General features: G+C 44.3%; 1 protein-coding gene across 1 annotated transcript in view; it reads right to left on the bottom strand.

Moving 5' to 3' along the window:
* Positions 1-25,566, bottom strand: part of CDH13 (cadherin 13) — a 992,246-nt gene that overhangs the window by 538,299 nt on the left and 428,381 nt on the right. The window contains exon 4 of the mRNA XM_061138277.1: positions 4,396-4,512. Coding sequence (XP_060994260.1) covers positions 4,396-4,512 — 117 coding nt within the window. The remainder of the gene's footprint in view (positions 1-4,395; positions 4,513-25,566) is intronic.

The following is a 25,566-nucleotide window of genomic DNA, read 5'->3' as shown; positions in this document are numbered from 1 at the left end:
TAATGATATTTTAAAGAAAGTAATTCTCAGCAAGGATATGATTGCACTGAGTAGCCATGAGCCATCGGTTAAGAGCATAGACTGTGAACTGTCCAAGAGCTGGCACAAAGCCTGCCTTTGCCATTAGGTGTGTGACTGTGGACAGGTCATCAAGGTGCCAAATGAGCAAGCTCCAGGAGTTGGTGACGGACAGGGAAGCCTGACATGCTGCAGTCCACGGGGTCGCACAGAGTCGGACACGGCTGAGTGACTGAACTGACTGAATCTCGGACAGGTCACAGCATACTCAGAGCCTCGTTTGGCACCTTGGAGGATGACGGTCATGGTTTTTGGTTTTTTTTTTTAATGAAAATTCAACACAATAGATGAAAAGTGATTACACTCTACTGTGACAAAGAATTTGTGATGACTTTTTTCTAGTCATCTCTAATCCTGTGAGATCAAGGACTCTGTTTCCTTTGCCATTACATTAGCAGCCTCATGTACAGTGCCTTGTGAATAGTAGATGTGGAATACATCCTTGTTGATATGAATTGGGTTGAATTTCAGATGTTTTCCCTCCTAGTACATAGCAAGTACTTATTAGTGGAGAGGGGCAAGTGCAGTGGCTTCAAAGGCATGGGGCATAAGAAAGTCGAGAAATGAGCTGGAAGCAGGGGATGAGACCAAGAGAGAAAACCTAGCCTGCAAAGCAGAAGTGTTTATGGCAAGTTCAGTGATGGAGCAGAATTCATCAATGCCCAGCCCCAGCCCCTTGGACTTCACCTTGGATCCCACCTGTTCAGTGCACACCGGTAGACTTCCAGCTGCCGCGATGCCTAAAGGCTCTCCTCCAGGTTTCAGCAGCCCACTGCCTGTGCACACTTCACGGGGCATGGCAGAGGTGCTGAGGGAGTCACCCCTCTGGGAGCAGCCCTCAGCCAGACTGATAGGGTTGGGACAGTTACCCAGCTCCCTCCCTCACAGACAGGATGGCCCGGAGAGTGTGTTTACGTGGTTTCCTAGCCTTTCTCCGTGGGACTACAGTCCAGTCCACCATAGCGGGAAACAGGCCTCTCAGCTGGCTGCTGTCAGCTGCCTGCTCTCCCTCGCCCGCTTCACTCCTTCACTCCCTATCTGCATCGCTGCTGTTGCTGTTTAGCCGCTCGGTCGTGTCTGACTCTTGCAACCCCAAGGACTGTAGCCCGCCAGGTTCCTCTGTCCATGGGATTTCCCAGGCAAGAATACCAGGATGGGTCGCCATTTATTTCTCCAGGGGACCTTCCCAGCCCAGGGATCAAACCCATGTTTCCTGCTTGGCAGGTGGATTCTCTTACCACGGAGCCCCCTGGGAGGTCCTTACCGTTACTGGTACACAAAAGACTTGCATTTGAATTCCTGTCTGAGGGAGCCCAGAGTAATACAACTGTCTTTATACTTTATGCCCACATTCTACACTAAAATCTGATATATAGTATTTATAAAGTAAGAGCTGCCTGATTTGCAGAGTTTGGGTGGATGGGAGCGGTGATGTGTGGAGGCCAGAGCCTAGCCTCTCCTGTCTCCTTTCCCTTCTCCCAGTCTGCCCAGTACTTGTGAAGACTCCCACACCCTCCCACAGCTCCACAGAGCCTTGCTCATCAGCTGTTGGTGGAACTGATTAGGATATGATACGAGATATAAAGAAAAGAATAAGAGGAATGAATAAAAACAAGCAGACACAGAGAGGAAAATATGTCCCTTCAAAGGCCTAAGAAGCATGGACAAATACATAATTTTTGCAAGGCAGTGCAGTTATTGTGTAAAAGCCATCTGGAGGCTTGGGAGGCTTTCACACCATTACGATGTTACTAGACTCCGGCACTTGGAAAAGCTGTTGTTTGTAGAGAATCCAGGTTGAAAGCCCACGTGGGCAGAAACATAGGGGCAGAGGAGAGATGTCTTTGGCTAGAAAAACAAATAGTGTTTTGAGGCTGTAATAAGTAAGAAACCATGCAGAAGAATGTCCTTAACTGCATATTTATTGATCTCAAAGAAAGGGTCTTGTGAAAACTCTCTAAATATACTCAGGAGGATGAATGTCTGGGGTTGAAGGAAGCTTTAGGATGACCGCAAAAAATTTATTGTCTAAAGCTGGACAGCTTTAAGGGGATAGGTGGTGTTAGTAATAATTGTGCCAGAACAACCAAGTTTCAGACAACTGAGATGTGAAAATTCACCCTTGTAAACTATTTAATGCTATAATAAACTAACTGAAATTCCACTACTGAAAGTATTACAGTGTAGTGGTAGGCAGAGGAGGAGAAAGTATTTTAGATTGGACCTCCATAAACTTGAATGTGCATAACTGAATCACTTGGAAGGTAAGAAAAAACAGGTTCCTGGCTCCATCCCAAGAGTTTCTGGTTCCATGGTGCTGTGGTGGGATGGGAGAGAAGCCACGTCGAGCAAGCAGCCTGGTGATGCTGTGCTGCAGTCCACAGCTCTTGAAGTAGGACTGGTTTAGCCTGCAAGAGCTATGGGCCAGCAGCACCAGCCTCATCTGGCTGCTTGCTCGACGTGGCTTCTCTCCCATCCCACCACAGCACGGGTTGAAAATACTAAGTATACGTGAAGAAAACCTATAGGACAAGGATGAAACTTGTGTCTCAAACTATCTGGGGGCAGAAACTTGCAGATTTGAGGACTCTGGCCCGCTGGCTTCAGGGAAGTCTCACAAAGCCCACCATAGAGGCTTGCATTGCCCAAAGGGTCAGCGCTCACCAGCCCTATCACTGCCCACTTGCAACAGCTCTGCTTCCCTTTGCATCATATCCTGGAAACCTGGGAAGATTTTGCTTAAAGAAAGATATATTTGGCACAGTGGTAGTTTAAATCATGAGCACAGTTATTATCAGGATATTGAATTATTCACGCTTCTAGTTTACAATAGAAATAGATTTCTAATAACTTAAGCCACCCCAAACTCTTGCGTAGGTCACTATGAAACCTTCCTCTTGGCTGTTTCTCTGTGTCCACTCCTCCCTACATCCTGCTCCCGCAGATCATTCCGAACAAGGCAGCCAGAGGGAGCAAAATATACAGACGCACACACACCTGGGAGAGTTTCCAGTGGTTTCCGGCTGCATGCACAATGAAAACCTACTCGTGACCACAGTCTTCAAGGCCCACATGACAGGCCAACTTCTCTGACTTCAACTTGTATCACTCTTCTCCTTGATCACTACATTGCAGTTAACCAGACATATCTGCTCCTCAGATATACCTCATTCTTTCCCACCTCCATATTGTTTCTATTCAACAAATAGATAAACAATCCAACAGCACCAGCCACTCAGATCATCCACTTGACTAACCACCACTGTTCCAATTCCAAGTCCCTGAAAAATATGAACCGGTTAAAATTTGATTCTCCATGTCGGTTTTCCTGAGGGGACAGAATGTGTTGACCAGGCAACATCAGTATTTCTGCCTATTTAGCAGTAAATATTTCTTCATGGAAAAGTGGTTGCTCTGATTCATTCAATGATGCTTCCTAGATCTGATTCAGTTCAGTTCAGTCGCTCAGTCGTGTCCCACTCTTTGCGACCCCATGAACCGCAGCACGCCAGGCCTCCCTGTCCATCACCAACTCCCAGAGTTTACCCAAACCCATGTCCATTGAGTTAGTGATGCCATCCAACCATCTCATTCTCTGTCATCCCCTTCTCCTCCTGCCTCAATCTTTCCCAGCATCAGGGTCTTTTCCAATGAGTCAGTTCTTTGCATCAGGTGGCCAAAGTATTGGAGTTTCAGCTTCACCATCAGTCCTTCCAATGAATATTCAGGACTGATTTCCTTTAGGATGGACTGGTTGGATCTCCTTGCAGTCCAAGGGACTCTCAAGAGTCTTCTCCAACACCACAGTTCAAAAGCATCAATTTTTCTATGCTCAGCTTTCTTTATAGTTATAACTAGATCTGGTTAGTGTGGTTTAATTGCTTTGATATGATTTTGTTTTTAGAGAGCTGCCCCAAGGGTGTTCCTAGACCTACACATTTGAAAACTAGAATCTAAATTAAATGACACATATCATCATACTGCTATACTAAGGGGATTTATCTGGCTGATGGCCTGGACATTGTATACAAAAGCAGTGAGTCTATTTCTTAACCAATGACACCCTCATGTCACAACTACTGCATCTTTATCTACCATGTTGATCTTCAAATCATGACATTCAAGGTGTTACTTTTTTTTAAAATTCCTTTTTCATGGCCTTTTGACATTCTTTTCTTGGCAAAACCCTTTGGCCTCTGACCATAGAGGAACTGAGGCCAACTCCTGGGGTTGCTAAGCCAGTCAGAGTCAGCTTGCTTCATGTATGCTCATCTCATAATAAAAACATGCTTTGGCATTTGTCTTTGTCTGACTTACCTTGCCAACATCTCTCGGGAAAGGTTGTCTCTGATTCTCTGGAATTAAAATGGGAGATACCACAATGGACCTCTTTTGTCTTGGGACAGGAGAAGTTCTTGCAAATTTAAATATATCCTAAAAGAGAAAAAACAAATCAATTGACTAAAATCCCCCAAGGAGAAGATGTATCAGTCTGCTCTGAGATATGGCTCCTTTGTTGTGAAAGCATACAGCTGTTTGGACATTGTTAATTTTATTCTATCAAACCTCATTAGCGTTAGCAAGTACATCATTAGAATTATACTAAAGCTGACATTGTGATTCACAATGACTATCATTAAGCTATTTAATCCCATCTTCTGAATCATTCTATTCACAATGTCAGTCTTGATTTATACATCCTTCAGTGCTGTGTATTCCCGTTCTTAACCTGCCAAGTGAGGAGATTACTTGCTTGGTCACTAACCCACAGAACTCTTGCTGGATACAAAAGTGACTCTCCTCATAGTCAACTGTGTGGTCCTCGCATTCACAATTGAAAAGGGATGAAGAGCAATTTCAACGTCCAAACTGTGTCCAGCATTATGGAGAATCTTAGTCAATGTTCTTTCAAAGACCGTTTGTTTTGATTAGTGGGTCTACTGCTGGAACTCATGTCCCACACAGTATGTCCCAAATTTCAATCATTGGAACAACATTGTGAGAATTTCTCATCTATCTGTAATTCACCTTTTAAATTAAATAAATGGCCGCAAAAAAGTAACCTGTGTCATTATTTTAAATACACTACTAGTATGGCTTCTCATAAAAAATAGGAAAACATAAAAATAAACATTGAGACCAATGATGTTATAAAATTTGAACCGGAAACTTAGGTGGGTGTAAAGTTTCCTCTTATTGAAAGAGAGATAAGAAAAGGCTGCTGCTGCTGCTTCTAAGCCGCTTCAGTCGTGTCCGATTCTGTGCGACCCCAAAGACGGCAGCCCACCAGGCTCCGCCCTCCCTGGGATTCTCCAAGCAAGAACACTGGAGTGGGTTGCTATTTCCTTCTCCAATGCATGAAAGTGAAAAGTGAAAGTGAAAGGCTAGACGGGTGTTAAAATGTTATCATTAAAAGTAAGCATCTGAGTTAGTACCAAAAGTAAACACCTCAAACTTCAGATAATAGGTTCCTATGAAAATCATGTGGCAAATGACATTTAAATACCATCACTGACCCATGCTCCATAAAATGTGTGTGCATCTATATGTATATATTATATGACAGTGATATATATACCCATAAGTATATACACACACACACACATATTTGTAATAGTTGTAAAGGAAGCTCTATATAAGAAAAGTCAAATAGGAAACAAGATCAGCAAAGGCTATGAAAGCTTCTATAAAGTCTTTCTCTTGATTTTGTTTGGAGTATGCTGCTGCTGCTGCTAAGTCACTTCAGTCGTGTCTGACTCTGTGCGACCCATAGACAGCAGCCCACCAGGCTCCCCTGTCCCTGGGATTCTCCAAGCAAGAACACTGGAGTGGGTTGACATTTCCTCCCCAATGCATGAAAGTGAAAAGTGAAAGTGAAGTCACTCCATCGTGTCCGATTCCCTACCAGGCCCCTCTGTCCACGGGATTTTCCAGGCAAGAGTGCTGGAGTGGTGCCACTGCCTTCCCCATGCTTGGAGTATAAACTGATGTTCTTATAGGAAGTAATCAGGCAGTATTTATTTATCAAGAACCTTACAAATGTACATATCCCCTCACTGTATACTCTACATACTCTATCTACAATCTATAATTTCACTCCTAGGGATACATCCAAATGCTAAATTCAAAAGAGGAAAAATAAAAAACTGAAAGCAGGAAGATGTTTAGTGAGACATTTATAAAGAGCAAAAGTGGCAAACCTCTTGAATGCTCAGTTTCAGGATAAGGTTAAATTTGAGCCCATCAGCAGGAGACACTCCTAGGTGGTCATGATAAGGCAGTTGTGAAGACATGTTCTAACCACTGTGATCATCATTTGATTGCCTCCACAATCACAACCACAAACTACTCTCATAACAACAGTCCATTAAACATGTGTTGGACCATGTGCTAGCACTTTACATGTGGCTTTACTGATATTTGTAATAAATTTCCCAAGTAACTCTTAGTTCTCCTTAACCAATGAGGAATGTCAAGTTCCGAGAGGTTATGTAAATTGCTCCAATTCACCTAGCCAGCAGACAGACTATGTAAGTAACATGTGTAGGAAAATATATCTACCATATAGGTTGCCCTCTAATTTATATAAGCTATACTGAACATAGAAGAAAAACATTCAAAACCTCAGTGAATAAGTCCAAATAAAAGACTGCTTGATTTCTAAGATGATCAAAGACTCAATTCAAGCAAAGACAGAAAACTGGAGCATGCATACATAAAAGACAGCAAAAAGAGTCAGAAGGGTTAAAACAACAAAAACCTAACTGACACACCAACTAAATAAATAAATAAGTAATCCAACCCAACCAGGCAGAAAACAGCAGAGGAAGAGAGAGAGAATGGGACACTGAAAAGATAAAGAAAAACAAACTGGATTGTATTCATAAAACATTGATATATAACATCTATAAAGATTCTGTTGGCTTATTAGGGAATAGGAAAAGAACAGAAAACATGTAAAATAATGAAAAATATGTGCAATATATGACTCTTATTTACAATAAAAAAATCTTGAGGTTCATATGAAAGAAAGCCTAGGAAAGCACTTGGAAAAGATTTAAAGTCTTATGCAAATATAGGGGATTAGTGATTCTGCTCTATAATAGAGCAAAGTAAGTTTCCATTATGACGATATGTGAAAATGTATCTAAAGTAATGAAAAGCATACTCACTGTCAGCAACAAACCTTCCCCTGTTTACCATAAAGAATTCATTTTTGTTTGTGAGCCTGTGAATGGTGGTACGTTTGCCCTGCTGGGTGACCAGAGTGGTCAGGTTCCCACAGCTGGTGTCCTCCCAGCTCACCAGCTACTGAAGCCCGCAGCTGCCAGTCCATCTCCTCAACTCTCACATCCTGGAAGCTTGGTCGTAATAATGGTGTGAACCTCTGGGCCTAAAGTGCCTTTGAAGAGAAGCAGGAGGCTGAGTCTCAGGTTGGGAAACAGCTTCTGGAAGGGAGAGTGTTGGGGAGGGACCCACTGATTACAGAGAAGCCTCCATGCGCGCTGGACTCTCTGAGCCCACTGTGGTACGCACAGCATCCTTTTTTTTCCAACTCTTAATTTATTTGCCTTACAATGGCAGGGACTGCAACAACAACAAAATAAAACTGGTCCATGACTGTGGTTTCACCTCTGCATTTGTGATTTATGGATATATCTATCTGTCTTTGTGATTTACGCATATATCTATTAACTGTATGTTGTCGACAAATGTTCACCTTTGGTCAGGTCTGTGCTAATGAGTTTGTCTATGTGCTCTGAAGGCAAGTGATTCTCTGTGACTGGGACCATGGAGGAGCCATAGCATCTGATTTGACTGACAATCAAAATACCATAGGCATATCTAGGCTCGCATGTGTGTGTTGTATTTGTCAATCCATTGTGTGAAGCCTTTGAATGCACCATGATGTGGCCATAACCTCAAGGAAAGACAAGATAGAAGCAGTGAAGTTTAAAAGTATGTGACTAATTCAAGAGATGTTTACAGAAGAAGACAGAAGTGTGGGAAAGAAGAGAACGCTAGGGTAAAGAAGAGGCTGTTGTAACTCCCTGTCTTCTGGTGTTGTCATTACCAAGTGAAGAGTAGAACACTGCCCGCTATATCAGGAAACAAAGGATCTAGCCAGTGTATTACAGTCCCCTGGATGGAACAGCATGAGTAAAACTCAGGGCAAGAAAACACAGGACACTGGCCCCCAACGGCCAAGGTGCATTTCAAAGGAACGATTTTAGTGAGCCCATTTCTATGCATATTCTCATACATAGAAAAGCACTAAATTCCTTAACTCGAGATGTCTACTTTTCTTTTATTAACAGCAACCTTTTGTTCTAGCTATCTGGTGCTGTTGCAAAGACTCCTCTATATCTTGGCTTCTCTCCGAACAGTTTTCTCAGCCTTTACATGAGATGCTGCCTCCTGGGCTTGAAGTCCTAAGAATATCCACCATACAAAGCATACCTCTCCACTTTCAGGCTGTGCCTCTTTTTTTATGTCAGCTGACACAAGACAGAGGATAAAGAGGAAAAAGGCAGTTCTGGGCACAGATGCTGGGTGCCGGTGACTCGTTGACTTTGAGGGTATCCAACATAGATTCCTAGAGGCTGTATAAACATCAGTGGTTGCATTCAGGAGGGAAGGATGAACGAGGACCAGAAAAGTCACAGTCACCCACGAACGAGAGTGGCTAGATGTGAAGGGGGAGCTGACACTCTCCAGATCATGTGGAGAGGGGAAAGGGAGAGACTCAATCATCCAGCAGGTCTCTAAAAGGCCAGCACCGGCCACAGAAAGGCTAGTTGGAAAAAGAGGGAGTGCACGGCCGTGTTACACAATGCAGACCTCCCCTCCAGTAGGCTGAACGCTGTAAGCGGGCTGCTGGGTTTGACGATGAGCAGGTAACTGGTGACTTTAGGAAGTGCACCTTTTAACAGTGTTACACAGGGTCCAGTGTCAGAGGAAGCAAGGATTGTGGCATCGATGGAAAGGAAAGAAACGGGAAGAAGTTGGCCAGTACAAGGGGAGACCGGGATGGGGGCTGGACTGAGAGGTGGGGTGAGAGGAAGGCAGCCACAGCTTCCGGTGAATGGAGAAGCAGAGCGGAGCTGACCCCAGGGGGAGGGCAAGCCCGAGGGAGGAGGGGAGCGAGTGGATCAGGAGCGCAGTCAGCCTCAGAGAGGCTAAGGGGGGTTCTCATCTGTAAAGGAGGAAGACAAGCCCGTGTTCTCGGCTATCGGAATGAAATGAGAAACGTCACACGGAGGTGGTCTGCACTCTCTAAAGAACAACACAGTGTGAAGGATGGTCTTATTCATGCTGGACTGTGCAGGTGAGGAAATGGAGAGAGGCGCTTTGTGCCTCTTTGGTGTGAGTAAGTCAGCTGTGAGTGGCCTGGTGCCAGATCTTAAAGAGACACTTGCAGACTGACAAGTCTTCCAAATTGCCAGAACAACAGGAACACGCACACTGACATCAAAGTTCTCTCTCCCCAAATACAAACACTCATGCACATGGGCACATGTTCACACACATTCAGAATCCATCAGACAGCGTCTCTCTCTCTCACACACACACACACACACACACACACACACACACACATACACACACACATGGTGCGTGCAAAGGAAAGTGAGAGATTAGCCATGTGCCTCTCATGGGACCCTCCCTACATCCCCGCAGTCGGTGACCAATGATCTGTCAGGTCTTTGAGCCTGGACCGGCCGGAGGCCCACAGCAGCCTCGTCAAATCTTTCGTAAGTCAAAGGGGCAGGGCTGTGTCCTCGGGGAGGCTCGCTCATGCTACCTTCTATTACAGGGGATTGTCACCCTGACATAAACATCCCTTGTCTCCCGTGGGCTGATCCAGGCCCGCATCTTTCCGTTGTAGGGTGTTGGGGTTTACAATCTCATTTGCTTCCCTCCCTACTTCTCGATCTCAGGAGAAACTGGCAGTGCGTTAAAAGCAAGTTTCATGCTACCTGGGGGCATCACATCACACAGTCCTAAAGAGCACCTTGGAAATAAAGGGGAGGTCCCCACAACTGTGAGGGACGGGGAGGGGTCTAGGGACCGAGGGGAGGGTGGAGGCCAAGGGAAGAAGGAAGGCAGGAAGGTTGAAGATTTAACAAGGGGAGGAAGAGTAGATTTACATTCATTCATTTATTCAAAAACTCTCTATGGCTCTCTTCCTTCCTGGCATCTGGGATAGTGCAGCGCAGGAGAGAGAGAAGTCCCCTGCCCTCATGCACTTGAATTCTGGAGGCAGGAAACCGACAGTGAACGCAGTCCAGGGGGACAGACAGGGAGAGGGGGCTGACTGTGTGCAGAGGAGTGGAGTGGAAGGGCCCGCTGGGGAGGTGGCCTTGCAGGATGAAGGAGGGAAGACGCCATATGGGCACAGGGACTGCTGGCAGCAGGAACAGACGCTGGCACTTGTGAGCTGCAGGGGCGCAGCCCGCATGGCCTGGGAGAGCAGGGGAGACCGGCCAAGGAGCTGGTAAAGGGAAGCCGGATCCCGGATGGCCAGCTGCGCCGACAATTGAGAGGACTGAGGCATTAACTCTGCATGAAACGTGAGTCATGGGAAGGTGTTTTTATTTGTTTATGTGGGAGGGAGGGACGTAAGCTGAAGAATGACATGAGCCCACTTACAATTAAAATACACAGATATTTCATGCTGGCTGCTATGTGAGGAACAGGTTTTAAGGGATAAAGAAATATTTGTTGAGTTTCTTCCTTTTTCCAACCCTGTCTTCACAGGGCACTGAAATTCTCCCTAAAATGCAAATCTGAGGTTTAATTTGGGGAGAGGAGAGTCAGGGTCAACTCTCCCTGGCTGGAACCCCTCTACCTCCTTCCTCCCCACAATGTGTTTAATGTATTAATATTATCTGGGTACGATTTATGTACAGTCACCCATCATAAGGGTGCAATGCAATGATTATCAGGAAGTGTACAGAGTTGTGCAATCATCACAAACTAATTTTAGAACATTTCCATCAGCCTCATCCCATATGCTCACTCACTCCCCTGTTCTACGCCCCAGTCGCTGGCAGCCATGACTCTACTTCCTGCCGAATACATTTGCCTTCTCAGGACATTTCATAAAAGGGAATCACGGTGTGTTTTCATGGACTCCATTTCCATTTCATAACTGCTGTGAAGATCAGCAGGAAGGGACGCCGTTTTTGGTAAGTCATATGTAGAGCCCACTCCCTGGCCTCCGGCTGGGAGCACGCCCACAAGCACCCAGGCTCCCCGCTGGCCCCAGGCTGGCTGAGCCTCCCTGGAACTGCGGCCTCACTCCTCAGCTCATCTCCTCCCGCTGCCCTCACCTCTGTGTGGATGCAGACAACCGTCCCCAGTGAACCTTCTCCACACCGATCTGAGTCACACGGTTTGTCCCCAGGGAACCGGCCCAGGACACCATCAAGACAAGCTGTCCAGAGCGGACACTAACTGGGCTGGTGCTCCAGATGCGACGGGAGCAGACTGGCGCTGAGCTGCGGGCACCGTGCTCCGTGTTTCGGCTGTCACTGCTCCCTCCCACACACCCAGCTGAAGGCTGAGATGTCTTCCATGAGCCATTCCAAGAAAGCAGTGTCATCTGAGAGACATGGCCCTGCTTTCTTCACACTGAACCCAGGCCAGACAGCAGCTTGGGTCTGTCTTGCTACATGTCAGAGGGCCTTCATGGGCCAGCACCCCGAGGGGCAGGAAGTGGCCAGAGAAGACATGTGTCCCCGCCCCCTCCCTCTACCCTCCCAGTTCCTGTCTCAGCATTTAGGTTATAAATGAGAGGGAAAAAGAGCAACAACTTTGTAAAGAAGCCACAGGCCACTGCCTTTGTTCTCTCTCCTACTTGGTAAATTTTGGGCAAAATGATGTGCTAGGAGAAGCTATTTTAACAGGACAAAGCACTGCAGAAGCTGGAAGCAGTGCTCTGGCTGAAGCAGGGGTAGAAGAGGGGCAGCACCAGCAGACTTGGGTGTCAGCACCGCCCGAGGGTGGATAGTTCTGTGATCCTGAAGAGAAGGTCAGATGTGCTTCCGGGGCAGCAAGGACCCTTTACTGGTTTCATGCTTTTGGTCTGAATTCTGTGTCTGGTTGAAGGGTCCTGAGAATGATTCTTTTGAAGAGTTTGAAGCTTGGGTTTTGGACACAAGTCTGAAGGTCACCACCTGTTTCTTTCTTTCTAATCCTAAGATATGCTTGGCATCTTGGCAAACTCCGTGAGTCTGCCAAAGGAAACACTACCACTGAGTGAATAGCTGCCATGTGCCAGCACTGTCCTTGGCACACTGTGACATTACCTCATTCAATCCATTAACAACTTGCAGGTAGAAGCACCATGCCTATTTTCCTGAGGTTCAAAGACACAAGAGACTCTAAAGTCTCTGAGGGCTTGAGTGAGAGACAAGAACCCAGGCCTGGCCTCTGTGACCCCAGAGCCTGCCTGGTCCAAGCAGGATGTTACTCACCTCCCCAGGGCTGTGCCTGGAGAGAGTTCCTTACTCAATCAGAACTGGAGAATCACAACCCTAACCTTTGCAGAGGATGGGCAGCAAATCTCAATCAGCCTCAGGATAAAAGGGGCACGCTCTACCTGTGCTGCAAGGGGACAGTTTAATTGTCTGCAAATTTCTGCAAATGAATGGGGCAGCAGAAATCAATCTCCAATTTATTCCATTCTGGTGGCTGATCTCATTGTGCTGAGAGGAGGAGGGTTCTGTGTTTCTCAGTTCACATTTCATATGCAATCAAACGCAGGATTCAGCCAGCTTTCTGTACATAGGGTGAAATTTAAAGTCGCTGTATTACCTCCTGGCACTGAAGTTTGCCTACTTAAAGGAAGGACAGACGGCAAATACCAAACTTTCAGCAGGAAATTTAGGAGGTTGGAGGGCTAACACACTGTTTGTGTCGTTTCCAGGTATCTCTTTCCCTGATATTCTGGAGGCCAAGTATCAGCTGAGCTGAGTCATCTGTTGCAGATTTATAGGACAGTTATGCTAACAATAACATGTGGTGACATAGAAATTGTCCGTTAGTTTGCAAGTGTTATGGAGCTAATTTTAAAGCTGGGGTGGGACAGGGAGGCGATGGCTGGTGGGTTCCTAGGGTGGAGTGAAGCCATCCTGCTATTGTAAATTATGCCACCACACCTACTTGTCAAGGCCTGCTGGTGGTACAGCTGGGAGAAACGGATGCAGACCTGCTTTTCTAGAAGTGACCACCAGTGATATCAGAAACAATTTCTCCAGTAGTGTCACTATCAGGGACTTTGAGGATGGCTGATCCCCAAAAAAGAAACCTCACAATGTGAAGTCTACGGCAGAGCAGCTGAATGATTAGCACCAAGGAAGTAATAAGTTCCCAATAAACATGCTCCTCTGTCCATGGAGTTCTCCAGGCCAGAATACTGGAGTGGGTAGCCATTCCCTTTTCCAGCAGATCTTCCCAACCCAGGAATCAACCTGGGGTCTCCTGCATTGCAGGCAGATTTTTTACCAGCTGAGCTACCAGGGAAGCTCCAAGAAAAATGCATGTGACATGTATATTATCATGTGTGAAACAGATCGCCAGTCAATGTTCGATGCATGAGGCAGGGTGCTCAGGGCCAGTGCACTGGGACGACCCAGAGGGATGGGATGGGGAGGGAGGTGGGAGGGGGGTTTAGGATGGGGAACACGTACAACCATGGCTGATTCATGTCAATGTATGGCAAAACCCACTACAATATTGTAAAGTAATTAGCCTTCAATTAAAATAAATAAATTAATAAAAAAATAAAATAATAATTTTAAAAAGGACAGGGAAAAAAATAAAAAATAAATTCAACCGCTGCAGGGCAGGGGGTGGGGTGGGGATGCATGTGGCAGTCATTTCTGTTAAGTATTCTTAGGGTAGAAAAGAAATAGCTTTGGTTCAAAGCAATCAATAGAGGAAAAGAAGGTTTTGCCAGAGGAGTTTGCAATTAGAGTGGTGACTCCAGAAGTTCTCTGTCCAGCAGTCAATAGATCTTTCAGAAAGTCCTCCTTCCTCTCACTGATGCCACTGTTTGCTTCCCTTTGTGAAAAGACGAAGGCACTAGTGTTAGGGAGGCCGGGAGGGCCCGCAGGTTTGGCTCCCAGTGATACCTCCAGCTTTAGGGGCCCTTGGTGTCCTCCTGGCTCTGCTTCTGCCACTCTGGCTGCCTCAGCATCCTCGGGTGAAAATGCCTACTTCAGGGCTTTTCCCTAATGTTGCCCCTCGTCATCTCTCCTGTCTCCTGCCTGGATGGCCCTTCCTTTTCATCCACCCATCAGCTCGAGCACCCCTTCCAGGCTTCTTCAGTCTCTTCTGCTGCAGGGGTTCCTGGCAGCCTGCCCTCTATCTCCAGAGCCCACTGCTCAGCGTTCTGACCAATCACACAACCATTCAGGGTTTATCACCGTCTGCTTCTGCGCAGACCAACCATGGGGTCAGGCAACACAGCTTTCTCATTTGCTGCTGTGGCACCTGGTTCCTAGCACAAGGCCGGGCATAGAGGAGGAGCCCAAAAAGTATTTTTAAAGTATTTATTAAATAAAAGAATTATTAAATTAATATAGGGCTACTGTAAGAATTAGGATAATCCAGGGAATGGGCTCAGCGTAGTGCCTTGTTCAGAGTATTTGCTGCACAGTTGTGTCCGACAAATGCATGCATACGATGTCTATGATTCCACACTGACCTCTTCCTCTACAGAGACACAGCTTCTATAGCAAGACAATGGCCACACTGTTTGGATTCTTTCATCCTAGGGTGTTCTGTGTTTTGGGCATTAAGTGAATCTATGGAATCTTTTTAGAACATTCACCCTTAGGACCACCCAGTATAAGACTATCGCTTTCCGGAAGAAATGAATTAAGCTGAGACCTGAAGGCCAAGTGAGGTTCGAACCTCCAGGGAAACAAGGAAGAGAGAGAGTTCCAGGCCAGGGGGACAGCAGGCGAAAGGGCACAGGGGCAGAACGTGGCCAGGGACCAGAAGGGCGGGAACAGGGAGAGTGCAGCTTAAGAAAAGGCTGGAAGGAGAGGACAGGCAAGACCTCTTCCACCTACACAGGACTGTTCTGAATCCTGAGGGCCAGGAGAAGACCCTGAGTGGTTTTAAGCAAAATTCTGGGATCTGATCTTGCCCCTGACCTTGCTCTGTCAAAGCTGAGGGGTCACCCCTACAGACCCCACTTTTAAAAATAAACTTTCCTTTCTGCTAGTTGTTATTCTTCTTTGAAAAGTTGAACTTAGAAGTAAAACACAAGTAAAACAACTCCCCCCACAGACATATTCTATCACTTACTCTAAAGCACCAATTTCCCCATGATAGAACCACTAGTTAAACAAAACAATAATAATAATAAACAAAAGAAAACGCTTGGGATGAAAATTTGCCAAATCATGCTTCCAAGACGAAATTGCCTCCGAAATATTTCATGAATCTAGCAGAAGCAGAAACAACACAAATCAGGACTTGCTGGTTTCACTGGAGGTGAAAAATGTTTTAAACATATTTAGATTCTTTAGACAGAGGTCCATTCAACCATGTGTGACGGTGATGGGATTATAATGGATACAATTTTCCTCTATCTGCTCTGGCACTGATAAAATATTCATGTTAAAGAGCTACTTCTGAACACCTGGAGGCATCTTGCAGAGTGTTACAGATGGGCTTGTTTTTGTAATACACATATGTAGTCCAGCCTCAACAGCTGTATGCATCTGAGTATGTACTCTAGATGCATGAGCACGTAGTCCAGATCCCATGCGTTCTGGTCAGCATGAGCTCATAAATGTGTGACTGGCCTTCAAAGAAAGTGCCTGTTAGAAAACCCACACGTGGAAAAACAGGGCTTTCAGTTCAGTGCATACGTATCGGGTGTTTGTCGTGTGCTTTTTGGGTGGAAGTTTCACAGTTGACGCTATGTGACTAGCCTGCGGGCACCTCAGACTCAACCTGTCTTAAGCCAAATTGAGTGCTGGCCTTCTACCCACTCCTGCCCAAACCCGCAAGGTTTCCTGTCTCCCTCTTCTCAGCTGCTGAAGGGCTAGAGGCTTGGTCCTGTGGACGGTTTACTTGTTTCCATCACACTGCACTCCCGAGTGGTTGCCGACTCCTACAGATTCCACCAGGCGGACATTCCCTGGACGCTATCCCTTCCTTCTCAGGAACCACCTTCCCTGAACCTTGATCATCACGTTTCACCTGCTCTACTGTAGCCCACCTGCAGGTTCTTCATGACCCACCCTTCCCTCTTATACAGAAGCCCACTGGAGAGTAGATTCACAGCAACCAGGACCTCAACACTCAGTCTGGGCTCCCTGGGAGCAGACACTGAGGCAAGAATGAAAACAACTAGCATTTTTAATATATTTGTATATATTCCAAAGTTTCTACAATGAAGCTTTTCTATTTATAATCAGAAAAAAAAAAAACAATTCACTTACTCATAAGCCTGTATCAGACAAACAGAAATACTATTCTGAATATATGCAGAACAGTATTTCTGTTTGTCTGATACAGGCTTGTGAGTAAATGAATACTTCCTTCCTAATTTTAATATACTTTTTGCTCAAGTTGAAATTGGTCTGGACAATTTTGTATCTTGCTTTTTGAACCGAATGATAAATAACAAGCTTTCTTCCCTCCCATGTAGCAAATTCTATAAACATCATTTGGCGGCTGCACAGTACATCATGTGGCTGCATCAGCCCATATTTAACCATTCCCCTGGTGACCGATATGCCCATACATTTAGATTCTTCCAACTCTGTTATTAAAATGCAAATAAAATATCACTGTATGTAAAGTTTCCTTTGCTTACTTGTTTGTTTTTCTCTAAGAAGGATTCCTTTGAATGTACTAGCAAGACTGGGAGTACTAAGTCAAAATTTATGAAAACTTTAAAGGACCTCTGACTTGTTGCCAACCTCCAGTCACCACTGGAAACAGATTTGATCCTGTCAAGGCTGGGCATCCCCATAAGGTTCCAACACACCTCTCTGGCTGCAACTCCTATCACTCCTATCCAAAACCATGCTGCTTTTGCCCAAACGTGACACCCTCTCTAGTGACTTTATGCCTTCATCTGTCCTGTGTTCCTCTAACCTGGCTATTTTTCCTTCACTCACCTCTAGTCTTGTCTACCTGTGGGAGAACACACACATACACACACACACACACACACACACACACACACACCCCATAACAGATGCCTATTATATACTATGCATGTCATTCTCCAGTCCAGGGTCCACAGTGGTTTCTGGATCGCTTCTATCAACTCTGGCTTTCTTATGCCAGGTCACCCTTGAACACAAACGCATGCTTCAATTTTTAAGCTTTAATAAGGGTTATTTAATAACTATCTGTTTGTGTAATGAATGCCATCAAATAGCAGATGGCAAGCCCATCCCTTTTCTTCTTTTTTCAAAGGAGATTTTGGGCTTTCCACTCCTTAAGGCAACCTCAGAGAAATATCTTGCATTTTTACTTAACACCTGATGCATTTAACTACTAGATTGAAAGGGACATCCACTCTCCCCGCCACCCACCACCCCCCTGCCCCCGACAGCCGAATTGCCTCATTAGCTGGCAGAAGACAGCGCTGGCTGTGGCTGGCACAGCCACCCTGCAATGAGGCTTGACCTCACAGGTGCCCAGCTCAAGGAGAGACTGGATGATGACAGATGTCACTGGGTTGTTCTAGGATGGACACAGAGGAGAACGCTGCATGACTTTATCAGGTATAAAACTAAGTGCTTCTTTGCTTTTTAAAAACAGCTTCTCAGATAAAATTTTATAGTGATCTAGAGAAAATGACAGGGACAGAATAAAGGGGAAAAGTAGGTGATTAAACAGTTAATCCCACTAGGGGATTATAAGTAGAAAAAATATGAGAGACCCCTGTACGTTAATGATTACTCAAGAAAGCAGGCTTGCTTAGCAACAAAAGCAGGCAACAGAAGCACAGGACATGCTCCAAGACAATAAAACAATGGTGGCATGAGACCCACATCCTCTCCAGTGAGCTCAGTAAGTTAATGATCCCAGGACATGCTCTCTGCACATAAAAAACAGTAATCTGTGGACCCAGCTTGACCATGTAGGGACAAGAAAACACTCCTGCCCAACCTGGAGGAGGAGCTGATGATGGAAACGCGACCTTTAAGAAAGGTGTCTTCAAGAAAGACAAAGCCGTTCTCCCCCTTCCCACGTTTTGTTGATTATAGAACTGCAGCCCAGTAAGTTCTTGGGGCACAGCACAGTATTTCTTACCCACCCACTTGTAAGCCTCGTAAGCATCCTATTAAATCACTTCTTATCTATCACTCTGCCTCTCACTGAATTCTCTTCTGCATTGAGACATAAAGGACTATGGTACTGCAGCTCTTTGGAGCCCCTGAAACAACATCTAATAGTTTCAGAAAGATGGCCCCAAAGCAAACTTCCCGACAGCAGAGGTGGAACCAACCCTCCTCTTGGGAACAGCACGTTCCTTCTCAGATACAGTAAGGAGGAAGGACACTGAAGGCTATCCTTAAGAAAACGGAGAAGCACACATCTAAATCAAGGATTCACTCTCTGGATTTAGCTGATTTTTGAGACCATGGTTCCTCCTGTTTTTATCTATTTTCTTTGTTTTCGGTCCTTAACTTCTTGATGTTATGGCTGCAAACTCTAAAATTAGAGAGCTGTTTCCTGCCCTGGCCACAATGACAATTGCCTCCTTTGTCCAACCATTTTTTAAATATCCTTTATGGCTGAAATTCAAGATTATTTTGCTTAGGAAGTTCTTCTCAAAATTTAACCTAAATCATCCTCTTCTCTTCCCCTCTGTAAATTTATTTTCTTTCATTGAGGCCTCCCCCAAACTTTCAGCACTAGTCCTCTCCCTCTTTTGTTCAAGACATTTTAATTAAGACACCAGGGTTACATTAGCCTACTTAAGCAATAATCTCTCTTTTATCTAGCGCTCTTCAGTGAAGTCCCGAATCAGCAAAGTGTCTTTCATCAGCCTGTTCCATGTCTCTCTCCTCTCTTTGTTCTGTGGTTTTTGTTGGGTTACAGATTCTCACATTTTAATTCAGTCCTGACCGCTATTCCACACTATGCCATTTACATTAATAAATTCGTCTTCGCAATGATGCACGCAATGTTGCGCGTCTCCCCACATCATTGATTACTGCGGCCTTTGAAGGTTCAAAGGTGTGTCAGATCTACCAGGAAAAAGCAAAAATAGACCATATTTGATATTCTCCAACATCTGAGGTTTCTCTGGGCCCAGTGGTTTGATGTTGAGATGGTAAAACAACAACTGCTTTAAAAAGAGGAGAGCATGTTATAAATATTCAGTTACCATGTAATACTCATTCTTCCTTAAAAGACTGAAGGATCAGGCTCCTTTTTCAAAGTCAGCATTGACAGATACAGCAGCTATTTGATAATGGAGCCCGGGAAATCTATTATGGGACCAAGAGAAATGTGTTAGCAGCCCAAATAATCTGCAAAATGTGCCCCACAGGAAGGGAGAGATTTTGTTTGTGTTCAAATACTTCACTACATTAAATTCTTTACGCATTTTACAAATAGAAAAATATCTTTGAAAGTCAGTGAGTTCTGGAAGATGAGAGAGAACATTTTTTGAGCACTTATTACAGGTTAGACACTGGGTCTTACAAAGCATTTTTCTTGATGTTCACACAGCCTCTGAAGGTACCCTTACACACCCATGCTGCAGATCAGGAAACTGGAGCCCAGAAAAGTTACTTCCAGTGAGTGGAGGGGCCAGGATTTGAATCCAGACCACTTTATTTTGAGACTGGACTATTATCCCCACGTTGGCCTTCTGTGTATCCGATCTTTTCACGCTAAATGTTTAACTACTGAAAGGACTGTGTTCAGGATCTCTTCTACTTAAACTTACGTGTATTACATTTATCCTTTATCTGATCTAGGAGCTCCATCTTCAATATACATTCAGAATTTGTTTCTCACAAAGGAGTGACATGGTTGGGGTAATCCTGCCCACACAGGGCTCCTGTGAAGGTCGTGGGGATACTTTGTCAACTTCAAACTCTGCTCCAATGTTGGTTCATCACTTATAAGGCGTGGTTCCTGCCTCAGTGACCCCTTCACCCAGGACACCAGTCGCTCTCGCGTCATATCAAAGTGAAGGGCAAGTCCGTTGCAGTGGCCTGGGAGGCCCTACCAGTCTGCCCGTCCTCCTTCACCCCCAGCCTTGTATCCTACAGCTCTGCCCTGTGCGGACCCCAGCCCTGCTGCACGGCCCTCCCTGGTGTTCCCTGACCACAGACAGTCCCTGCTGGGGCCCTTGCACCCGCTGCACCTCGTCCAGGAGAGCTCTGCCCCCGGATCTCCACGGATTGTAGTCTTCTCAGCCACGTCTTCTCTGCCTCCAAGTGAAGATTGCATGGTATCCTCCCACACTTCCTATCTCTTCTCTGCTTTATGTATAGCCACCTCACTGTTACCATCTAAGAATCCACATATTTTACTTATTTATATTGTTTTTTATCTGTACCCTCTCCCTCCCCATACTAGTGCATAAGATCCACGAAGCAGAGATTTTCTTTTTTACCTTTCTTATTTACTGTTCCAACTCTGGTTAACCAGAACAGTCCTTGGCACCTGGTTAGTGCTCAAATGACATATGAATTCAGCGAGCAAGGAGTTAATCTAGTTGAGGAGGCAAAATGAGCTTATATGGAGGAACACAATCAACTGAGATACTTGGCTATGCTGGCTGACTGTTAGCAGGAACAGAGACTAAGCCTGAGTTGAAGGGAGCATGGTGGCAGGTTAGATGCTAACTTGATTTTACAGGACAGTTAAGGTTTGGAGGCTTCCCTGATAGCTCAGTGAGTAAAGAATCTGCTTGCAATGCAGGAGACCCCAGTTCAATTCCTGGGTCGGGAGGATCCACTGGAGAAGGGAAAGGCTACCTACTCCAGTATTCTTGGGCTTCCCTTGTGGCTCAGCTGGTAAAGAATCTGCCTGCAATGCAGGAGACCTGGGTTCAATCCCTGGGTTGGGAAGATCCCCTGGAGAAGGGAAAGGCTACCCACTCCAGTATTCTGGCCTGGAGAATTCCATGGACTGTATAGTCCATGGGGTTGCAAAGAGTTGGACACGACCAAGTGACTTTCACTTTCACTTCATTTAAGCTTTGGAGGGACAAAGCAGGGGTTCCCATGTAGAAGAAATGACAGGATAACACTAACATCTTATACTTACTGAATGCTTGGCAGCTATCAGGCATTATCCTAAGCACTTTATAGATACATCATCACCTCATGGCAAATAGATGGGGAAACAGTGATAGACTTTATATTTTGGGGTTCCAAAATCACTGCAGATGGTGACTGCAGCCATGAAATTAAAAGACGCTTGCTCCTTGGAAGAAAAGTTATGACCAACCTAAGATAGCATATTGAAAAGCAGAGACATTATTTTGCCAACAAGGTCCGTCCAGTCAAGGCTATGGTTTTTCCAGTATTCATGTATGGATATGAGAGTTGGACTATAAAGAAAGCTGAGCACCAAAGAATTGATGCTTTTGAACTGTGGTGTTGGAGAAGACTCTTGAGAGTCCCTTGGACTGCAAGGAGATCCAACCAGTCCACCCTAAAGGAGATCAGTCCTGAATATTCATTGCAAGGACTGATGTTGAAACTGAAACTCCAATACTCTGGCCAACTGATGCGAAGAACTAACTCATTGGAAAAGACGCTGATGCTGGGAAAGATTGAAAGCAGGAGGAGAAGGGGACGACAAAGGATGGGATGGTTGGATGGCATCACTGACTCAATGGACATGAGTTTGAGTAAACTCCAGGAATTGGTGATGGACAGGGAAACCTGGTGTGCTGCAGTCCATGGGCTCGCAAAGAGTCAGACACAACTGAGCAACTGAACTGAACCAAACTGATTGTTAACCACATGATGTGGATGAAAAAACAGAGGTATGGGGAGGCCAAGTAATTTGCACAGACTAGTTCAAAGTTCAAAGAAATACAAGGTTTGGAATAATAGCAGTGTGTGTGTCCTTACTCTAAGGATTAGAGGTAATAGAAATAAAGTACTTAGCTTCTAGAAGGTTCTCACTAAATAATGACTGTCATTATCAGTACAACAGGTGGGCCAGAGAGATTACAACCAGCATTTTGGTGTTATTTCCTTTCTTTCTCATGCCATAAAAATGGGATGATGCATGAGTTTAAACATGCTTGTGAACTCCTTCCCTTTGACCTGCAGAGGATTCTGTCTTGTGTTGGACTTACTGGGCAGCAACCATGAGTATTCTCTAAGATTATGGACATTCTATATTTGAAGGAACTTCAACATCTAAGTCAGAGACTGGAAGATCAGACAAAAGATCACTGCTCTGAAAGTAGCATCTTCTTTTTTTTTTTGAAAGTAGCATCTTCTAAGTCCAAGAAGTAGCATCTTCCCCCCACCCACCCTTTAATGTGGAATATTTATAACAAAGATGCCCTCTGAATCTGTCAATATCTTGTCTGCTATACCTGCCTGACATTTACTGTAAGAGGCCATTTAGAAGAGTGGTTAAAGGCATAACTGTTAGTTTGAGGGTCTGTGTTCAAATCCCAGCTCTGCCACTTACTAGTGATGTGCTAAAACTATTCAACTATTCTGAGCAACAGTTTTAGTATAAAATGGATATTGTAATAGTATCTACATCATAGGGTTATTATGTGTGTACAAACCCACACAAATATATATGTAGATATAGATATATAGATACATACATACATACACAGTTTTCTTCAAGTGTTTACTATTACTTTTCTTTTAGGGTCCTTGAGGGTACTTTCTATACTGATATTTCTCCTTTACCTGTAAAGACAGTTAGTTCCGAACTCAAAGAAGCAACTATCAGTTTCAATTAAACTGTGTAGGTTCACATTTATTTTTTACCTCTTTTCCCAGTGCTCACATCTTATCTGTTTCAAAACTCTCATGATTCACCCCTCAGAATTTTTATCATAATCAAAATGCTTCAAAGTAGCAATAAAAATAAAATCTTAAGAGGAGCTGCACATGGGGTGTGGGGGAAAGACATATCACACATAGAGAGGAGAAAGATAAGGATGGCAGTGGGTGTCTTGTCAGAACCAACAATAGGCAGAAGACCAGGGAGCAAATCTTCCAAGCACTCAAAGAAAAAATATCAACCTGGAATTCATCAATTAATCATCATTCAATCAAACCTGGTGGAAATATCTCCCAAAATTAAAAGTGAAATAAAGACGTCTTTATACAGAAAAAAGGTGAAAGAATTCAATACCAATGGAAGAATGCTATTTTGAAAAAAGCAAAACAGTCTTTCAGGTGGAAGGGAAAAGATATCAGATGGAAATATGGATCTATACAAACAACCAAAAAGCACAAGAGATCAATATTATAATAGTATCTGTCTTTTTCTCTATTTTTTATATAAGGTAATTGAATAAGTAATTGGAAAATGGTCTTGAAAAGGAAACTAAACTTTATTTTGGTTAAAGCAAAAATAACCATGTATTGTAGGGTTTATTTACAACATATGATAAAGAAAAATGGATGTGGAAGTATCAATACATTGTTTGCAAGGTTGTTATACTCTGTGTGAAGTGCCACAGCATTATTTGAAGGTAAACTGTGGTAAGCTGAAAATATATATTCTAAGTCCCAATGCAGTCACTGAAATAACCAAACAAAGAATGTTACCTGAGGCCATGCTTTTCAGTTTGGTCCACAATATTACTTTTTTTTTTTCTTTGCTGTGCTGCATGGCATGCGAGATCTTAGTTCCCCCAGGGATCTTAGATCCCCCAGGGATCAAACCTGTGCCCTGACAACATCTTACAGAAAAACCTGCATGAAATTTTTGGTCAAGTCAATGCTTTCCCCTATATGTGCTAGATCCTTGGGACCAGTGACATTTCTCATCTGGACAATCCCCAAAACCTCTGAGTGGATATGAGCCGTAAGGAGAAATGAACAGATGAAGTCAAGATTCCGCTTTGGTTATGGTGTGGTCTACTCTACTCTTTTAGCCTGACATTCAAGGCCCTCTAAAATCAGAGCTCAGACAACTTTTCTCATTTTCTTTCTCTAATGAAATCACCAACTTTAGATCAAATGCTATTGCATCATTTTCACCTAACAGGTATAATGCCTTTCTGCTTTCGTATATTACCCCACAGCATTCATTTTTCCTGAAATGTCCTTCCCACTTAAATTCCAACCTCCTCCCAAAAGCCTTCCTTGATCATTCCATCGAGTGAATTGAGGAAGAAAGGGAGGGAGAAGTTGTCACCCAGGCAGTCATCTTGTACCTAGTAATTAGCAAGGTTTTGGCTGTACTGGTGAGATGACTCCTAGAACCCTGCTACAGCACCTCTGATGCAACAGTGAAACGGCTGTAATTATTTTACAGGCTGTGATCATGCATGTCTATATTGATTCTTTGACTTTTCAGCTTGCAAAGTCCAATTCACTTTTTTTTTTTTTTAAGACAGGCAATGGCAGTAATGCCATAATCTTGGACTCTATTCAGTCTTCTTGAGGTGTAAAAAGGGCCAAACTTGGGGTAAAAAAAAGACTAATACTGTAATATCTTAAAAGAAATTTCAGATTATTGGACTGCGAAGAATCATACCTTCTTATTACATGAACTATAACAGAGACGTGGGTTTGATTCCTGAGTCAGGAAGATCCCCTGGAGAAGGAAATGTCAACCCACTCCAGTATTCTTGCCTGGGAAATCCCTTGGACAGCAGAGCCTGGTGGGCTACAGTCTGTGAGGTTGCAAATAATCGGACAGGACTGACTGACTTAAACACAACAATGGCTCTCGGGCTGTGTGCATACATGCGCGGGGGTGTTTCATATCTGTTAGACTAAATGCTTCCTTTTAAAGATAAAAACAAAGGCAACTGAATCTCCTATCTATATGGCAGTATATGCTTTCCTTGCGCAAAACTGAGGCTCAGAAAGGGCTTCTCCAGTGACTCAGACGGTAAAGAATCCGCCTGCAATGCAGGAGACCCAGGTTCACTCCGTGGGTCAGGAAGGCTCAGGAAAGCCAAGCAACTAGTCCAAAGCACACAGAGAATCGGTGACAAGTGGAGATGTACTGATTTGAATTTATATCAATATTCCTCCAGAAGGACACTCAATCTTGACATTATTCAAAGGAGAAAATTACATTTTTTTTTTTTTTAATTTACAAAGGTGTTTAGAGGATTTTGTTTTATGAGAATTGGAAAACACTTCAGCTTGGCTCTGACTTTCAAAGGCATTGGCACTTGTTCCTTTAAACTAAAACTTAGATATTAAGAACTCTGGGGTAAAAATCATCACTTTCAAGTTCAAACTGACAGTAGTCTTGAATCTAGTCTTGTGATTGATTAGAAGTTAAAGAGAAAATATCACGCTTGAT

The sequence above is a fragment of the Dama dama genome, chromosome 4, assembly GCF_033118175.1.
Source record: "Dama dama isolate Ldn47 chromosome 4, ASM3311817v1, whole genome shotgun sequence".
In the NCBI taxonomy this organism is placed as follows: domain Eukaryota; kingdom Metazoa; phylum Chordata; class Mammalia; order Artiodactyla; family Cervidae; genus Dama; species Dama dama.
The sequence above is the reverse complement of the archived record's forward strand: the minus strand, read 5'-3'. Positions and strand labels throughout refer to the sequence as shown.